Source organism: Poecilia reticulata, linkage group LG17 (genome assembly GCF_000633615.1).
Source record: "Poecilia reticulata strain Guanapo linkage group LG17, Guppy_female_1.0+MT, whole genome shotgun sequence".
NCBI lineage: Eukaryota > Metazoa > Chordata > Actinopteri > Cyprinodontiformes > Poeciliidae > Poecilia > Poecilia reticulata.
Window position 1 is genome coordinate 8,290,075 of NC_024347.1, and position 6,980 is coordinate 8,297,054.

The 6,980-nt window shown below is 36.9% G+C and overlaps 1 protein-coding gene across 3 annotated transcripts in view; it reads left to right on the forward strand.

Moving 5' to 3' along the window:
- lg17h5orf22 (linkage group 17 C5orf22 homolog) overlaps positions 1–6,297 on the forward strand; it is an 18,407-nt gene extending 12,110 nt beyond the window's left edge. Inside the window, exons 7-11 of one of the 3 annotated variants that reach the window (XM_017310225.1) lie at positions 1,775–1,896; positions 2,266–2,332; positions 3,712–3,851; positions 3,934–4,094; positions 6,258–6,297. In XM_017310225.1, coding sequence (XP_017165714.1) covers positions 1,775–1,896; positions 2,266–2,332; positions 3,712–3,851; positions 3,934–4,090 — 486 coding nt within the window. In that variant the 3' untranslated portion in view covers positions 4,091–4,094; positions 6,258–6,297. Of the gene's footprint in view, positions 1–1,774; positions 1,897–2,265; positions 2,333–3,711; positions 3,852–3,933; positions 4,324–6,243 lie in introns of those variants that run through there. The other 2 variants (XM_017310224.1, XM_008433580.2) reach the window with 2 other exon arrangements.
- The last annotated feature ends 683 nt before the right edge of the window (positions 6,298–6,980 follow it).

The window sequence follows — 6,980 nt, forward strand, 5'->3', positions numbered from 1 at the left end:
GCCTCTTCAGAGCCTCCATATGTTATCAGTCTGTTAAAGATAGTTTTATTGATAGCAGTACAATTTGCACAATGCCTGTTTTGTTTTTTTTCTTGGAAAAATTTATTAAAAACAAGTTTTTGTCTAAATTAAGGTGAATTCATGCTTCCTTTTTCCACATAATGTAACCGGTAGTGTTTATCATAAAAAATAAAAATAAAAATTATGTGATTGGCATCGGTGATCGGTATCGGTGATCGGTATCGGCAGGAAAAAACCTGATCGGCACATCTCTAGTCTGTACATATATATATGACCTTTAACCTCTACAACACACTTGAAAAACTGTTCTGTTAGCCTTTTCCTAAAGTCTTTGTAGCCACACCTTCCAGAATAAGTCATGATCCACAGAGCTTCCAAAGCATCAGATGGACCTCATGATTCAAAGATATCAGTCAGATGAAGACTACAAAAGAATTCCCAAGGAATTAAATATACCATGGAACACAGTGAAGACTGTCATCCTCAAGTGGAGAAAATATGGCACAACAGTGACGTTACAAACAACAGGATATCCATTCAACGTTGGTGATGAGACAAGAGGAAAAGCGGTCAAGGAGGCTGCCAAGATGCTGACATCAACACTGAAGGAGCTGCTGGAATTTATGTCAAGTACAAGGGTGTACTACATGTAACAACTACCTCCCATGTTCTTCATACGTTTGGAAATCATAACACATTTTCACACGTGTGAAAACCAAGGTTGAACTTTTTGGACATAATTCCAAAAGATATATTTGGTGCAAAAACAACACAGCTCATCACCAAAAGAACATCATACCTGCAGTGAAGCATGGTGATGGCAGAATCATGCTCAGGGGGCTGTTTTTCATCAGTTGGACCTGGGGCCTCAATCCAGAGGGCATTATATACAGTTCCAAGTACCAGTTAGTGTTGGCACAAAACCTTTGGCCTTCTGTCAGTAAGCTAAAGATGAAGAGGAACTTCATCTTTCAACAGGACGATAACCCAAAACACACATCTAACAACAAAAGGATGTCCATACCAGAATGAGGTGGAAGCTTTGGACTGGCCAAGTCAGAATCCCATCGAACATCTGTGGGCTCACCTGAAGAGGGCTGTGCACAGGAGATGCTCTCGCAATCTGTCAGATTTGGAGCGATTTTGCAAAATAGAGTGGGCAAATATTGCCACATCAAGATGTGTCACATTGACAGGCTCCAACCCAAAAAGACTGAGTGTTGTAATAAAAGCCAAAGGTGGTGCAACAAAATATTAGTTAAAGGTTGTGCACATTTATGCAACCAGGTTATTTAACATTTTCTATTTTGTATTTCACCCCTTTAAAGGTTTCAGTTGGTTTTTCAATTGCATTATGCAGATTATTAGGTCACATTAAAGGTGGAAAAGTTGTGAAATTATTTGTATTGCTGTCATTTTTTTACATCAAGAAAACCTGGCATTTGAACATTTGTATAGACTTTTTATAACTTTTATAACCATTGTATCAATCTCTCTCTCTCTCCGTAAGGACCATTTCATAACAAATACAATGTTGCATTGACTGACTGCTCCTTATGGGGCCCAGAGAGAAGTGCTATTTTTGGTTTGGGGGTTAGATTTAGGACTAAGGTTTTAATTAAGTTTAGGTTAGGGTTAGACATGTACAGGCAATAGTAAGGATAGGGTTAAGCTTCAGTGAATGGAAGTCAATGCAAAGTCCAGGTGAAGATAGAAAGACACACTGTGTGTGTACGTGTGTGTGTGTCTGAAGGCAGAGCTGGAGGAGTGTGTAGATCACCGTATTCATCAGTTAGAGGACCTGGAGGCGGCATTCGCTGATCTGCTGGAAGATGATGGAGAACAGACGGTTACACAATGGGCATCTAAACCAGGGTACAGTTCCTCTGCTTTTATGTCATTAGAAAATGTCTGCAGCTCAGCTGCATGTAAGTGAATGATGACAACTTTGTACAATTTACTATGCATGTCAAAGGTTAACTTTTTTGTCCACACATTTGTCATCCTCACCCTGATAGGTAGGTAAAACAAGTTAATTTGTCCAGTACCAATCACACACTGGATAACTTCATCATATTTGTATCTGTGTGTTGGACTAAGAGACCAAAATCTGTGGCTGCATGTCGCATGCTGGCAGCTGCTGCTGCATTATTAATGTCATCTTTACACTTCAGTTCACAACTGTAAAAATGATCTCTTCTGTCTTGAAACAGTCATTGTGTCACTTTACTTATTTCTTTTTAGCATGTCTTCATTAGACCAACTGGTTTCCAGTTTGAAGGCAAGAAATCCTTCACCTGACTATGAAATGGTAAGCATCAAAATGTGGTAAGAATTCTTCTATTTTCCTAAAGCTGCTGTTTACCACCTTGCCATCCAGGTTGCCATTCATATACAAATTGATTTACATGAGTCTAAACATGAAAAAATGCCGCCATGTACTTAAAGTCTGTATTGTGGTTCAATGGCTTGTATATATCCTGAATATCTGTGATGCTCTGTACACAGCATGTGTTGAGCCCAAAGTAGTCAAATAATTATTTGCTGAATTATCTCTGAAAATGGGTCAAACCAGCCTAAAGTACTGTAAACCAGAGGCCCCAAAGCTGTGATTTAAAATATCAGATTTTAATGAAAATGAAAAGTGCTGCACAATGTTGCTTATTGCCGAGGTCTTTAGGGAAGCCATTTATTACGTTTATGAAGCCAGATTAAAACGGATATCTTTATGAAGAAATCTTTAGATGTTGATGAAAGTTTCTACACCTTTGACTTAATGGAGGGTTTCTGGATGGTTGTCAAGTGAGGGGCCATTCGAGGGCCCCCAAGAACAGTTGACCATATAAACAAGGATTTCATAATCAAATATATATTATTGCTTGAACTGCCTTGTTGCTGAAAAAATGCTATATAAATAAAACAAATTTTTCTAAAAAAAAATTACAACTTTATCATGAAATTGTGTGTTTTTGTTAATATAAACACATCATTTCTAAAAAATAATAATAAAAAAATCTGCTCCACTTAGAGGGGTCCCCTGGTGGCCCTGGGGTCCTAAGCAGCCACTTACTTTGCTTATGCCCTGGGGTGGTCCTGACCATTGAATGCGTGGTTCTGCAGGTTCATTTTCATGCTTTGGGTCAGACTCTGACTCCAACATGTAAGGTTGGATAGATGAGTCTTCTACTGTTGACATCTTTAATAAACTTGGAAATAAAAGTTTCTCTGCCGGTTGATAACTGTATCGCTGCTATCAAACTACAAAAATTGCCAAATGCGGTGAAGTGGAGCACTCTGCAACCTGGAGGGGGACGGAGCCTGAATGTCTCATTCAAATGAAGAAAAAAACGCAGCAAAACAAGTTGCTCAAAAAATGAGCCTCAAAACTGGAGTAATCCAGGATCTGTGGAGCCTCAATAATGAGGCATTGAATTCTAATTTATATAGATCATCAGTGGATGATTTGCATGTGAAAAGAAAGGATTTAAAAGCTTTAAGGTGTCACTGGCACAATGAAACCCATTACATGATTTAAAAAGATGAACTACTGTCTAAAAACTGACAGACATGGACAATCAGGATAACAGTCTGAATCTGTGTTAAAACATTTTGCTGTTTTCCTCCTAACCTTTAAATCTGGTTTTATCGCGGTTTTTTTTGCCTGCTTCAACCAATCACTGCATGACTCAGGTTCACCAAGCAGGCCTGACCTGTGACTCAGATGAGCTGCCGCACCACATCAGTACCGAGGAGGAGATCGATGGACTGATTTCTGCTGTGCAGCTTGTCCTGAAAGCTCTGCCCACACCGACTCTGGTGACCATGTCAAGGTAAAGATTAACACTCTGTCCACAAGATCTGATTGGAGAGAAAATGAAAGAGTGAATGTAAATCTCTGTCTTGTGTTGACAGGTCTAGTCTAGATGAATACTGCCCAGCTGAGCAGGTGGATTCAGTTCAAAGTAGAGTTCTGGATGTACTAGAGGCATTGTATGGTGACCTTGATGTGCATAAAGACTACAAAAGCAGCAATAAAGACTCTAAGGACTGCCAGCCAAGCACATCTTAAACTGGTACACAAACAATTTATCTTGAACTCAAACAAATTTGGCTCAAAGTGAAAAAAAGAGTTACTGTGAATTGTCTGTTTCAAACTGTTTGTACTTTTCCCAGTTTTGGTCATTGTGTCCCCAAGACTGGGGAATAGAAATTGCTGTCTTTTAAGTGACGTTTTGTACCCTCTTGAGATTTAAAGAAATGTGACTGTATGAGCCCAATAAATAAAATTGATTTGACCAGGAATCATAATTTTTCATGTTAACCTTAGATGAGGAAAAAAGAAACTAGACAGTTGCCCAGTGGTCCAGAGTCCTGTCCAATTTATGTGTTCGCATCCACCTGAATAATATGTAGTTGCGACCCTGCCATCTACCATGACATTCTAGAGCAGGGGTCCCCAAACCTTTTCCTGTGAGGGCCACATAACTTTTCCCTTCTCTTATCATGAAATTATTGTTAAAAGATTTATCGGAGGTAATCAATGAAACACAATCCGGTTTTTTAAGTGGAAGACTTATTCATAATAACATTAGATTGGTTCTGGATTTATTAGATTATACTGATTATGTTGATAAGGGTTTTATACTCTTTCTTGACTTTTGCAAGGCCTTTGACTCAGTTGAGCATTCCTTTATTCTTAATACTTTGCAGCATTTTGGTTTTGGTGAAAAATTCAACACCATCATCAAGATGCTCCACTTTGACATAAATAGCTGAGTTTCTTTAGGTCAGGGAACCTGCAGGAGGTTTAATATTGAAAGAGGAATTAAACAGGGATGGGCTGCTGTAGTTTATTCTGGCTGCAGAGGTTCTGGATATTTTAATTAAGAATGATGTGACTGGTTTTGACATATTGGGTAAACAGTTAATAATTAGTCAATTGGCTGATGATACGACTTTGTTCCTAAAAGATGAATCTCAAATTCTCTTAGCACTGAACATTATCAACGACTTCTCCAAGGCTTCTGGTTTAAAACTAAATTTAGATAAAAGTGTATTATTTGATCTGAAGGATCGATCTACTCTGTCAATATGTAACCTTAAGGTGTGTAAAGAGGTGAAATATTTAGGTGTTGTGTCTAGAGATAAATCATTAATAATTCAAATGATTAAATAATTAATGTTCAAAATAATTAAGAATATTAATAGTTTAAATTTCAACTTTATTTGGAGAAATAAATGTCATTATATTGCAAAACAGGATTTGATTAAATCATATGAAGATGGTGGAGGCAATGCCAGAGATTCTGATGTTATGAATGGAATGTTAAAAATAAAAAGGCTTAAATTGTGTTTGCAGAATCTAAATTCCATTTGGTTTGTTTTTTCCAATATGGTCTTTAAAAAATTGATTTCCTGATAAGATGTGATTTTGTGATCTTAGAAGATTCAAACTTTCAGATTTTCATCAACAGGCTGAAGCTCATCTTCAAACAACTTCACTCCAATATGGAACAATAGATATATTGATCAATAGAAAATCATTTCTTATTGAGAATTGGTTTCATAAAGGTGTGTGGGCTGTTGCTCACTTTTTGGATGCAAATGGTGACATTTTACAGCATTCTGAGTTTTGTGATAAATTTCAATTATATTGTATCCAGGCAAAATACAAAAGAATCATCAAAGCCTTCCCTCGTCAACTTGTATCCATGGTCAGACAAGATTTATTGTATTCTAAGGTTTGTCCTCGTTTAAGGACTCTTGATTGAAAATGTTGATTTTTGTGATGTCAAATGCAATAATAAGTTTATAAGAAGCCATTTATCCAGTTATTGTGCCCCCGATGTGCTTAAAAGAGAGTATATCCTTAGAGACTTTCACAAAGAACAAATTAAAAATATTAGATCAAAATATTTATGTTTTCCACTTCCTTCCAAAATAAAAGACATGCAATTTAAAATGTTAAACAAAATGTATCCAACTAACAACTTCCTGAGASACAGGTTTAAAATGGATGTGGATTCTGTGAAAAAGTTACTGAAGATTTAAATCACCAGTTTTTCTCGTGTGAAGTTGTTCAGACTTTTTGGCAAAAGATCTTAATCAGTTTATCATCAGCCATGGTACAATTAGCAGATATAACCATACAAGATGTTAAATTTGGTATCTTCATCAATGATCACTTCATTGACTGTGGAATAAATAATGTTTTATTGTTACCTACCTCGGGGAAGACCCAGGACACGCTGGAGGGATTACGTCTCTCGGCTGGCCTGGGAACGCCTTGGGATTCCCCCGGAGGAGCTGGAAGAAGTGGCTGGGGAGAGGGAAGTCTGGGCCTCCCTTCTGAAGCTGCTGCCCCCGTGACCCGACCCCGGATAAGCGGAAGAAAATGGATGGATGGATGGATGTTACCTAAATTTCACATAAATGTCGCTCGCTTTTCTAAAACTATTCTTAACTTTAGACAGTGGATGATTTAAACTTGTTTTATAAATCTTTATGTCTAGTAAAGTAAAAAAAATGTGTTTAAGTTGTCCAATATTTTGAAAAGTTTCATACTTTAATATACTGCCCTGTTGTATGTTTTTTATTTTTCATTTTGTTTTGTATCGTTTATGTCTTTATTCATTTATTTTTTTCTTTTTCTCTTTCCCAGTTGTTGTCTGGCTCTGTTGACACTTTGTTTGTTCTGTGATCTTATAATGTATACATTACGGTACCCTTATGAATCTGATTGTATGTTTATATAATAAATTTTAAAAAACAAAAAAACTTTTCCCTTCTCTAGTGGGAGCCGGAGTCAGTTTGTAACAGAAAAAGTGACGATTGCAGGAGTGTCTACATGTAAAAATGTATTGTTTTCCAGAAAGCACAATCAAATAACTCTCTCTGGGTTCTTCACAGAACAAAAGTCAGAAAATAAATAATAACACTATTAATGAAATAAATAATAA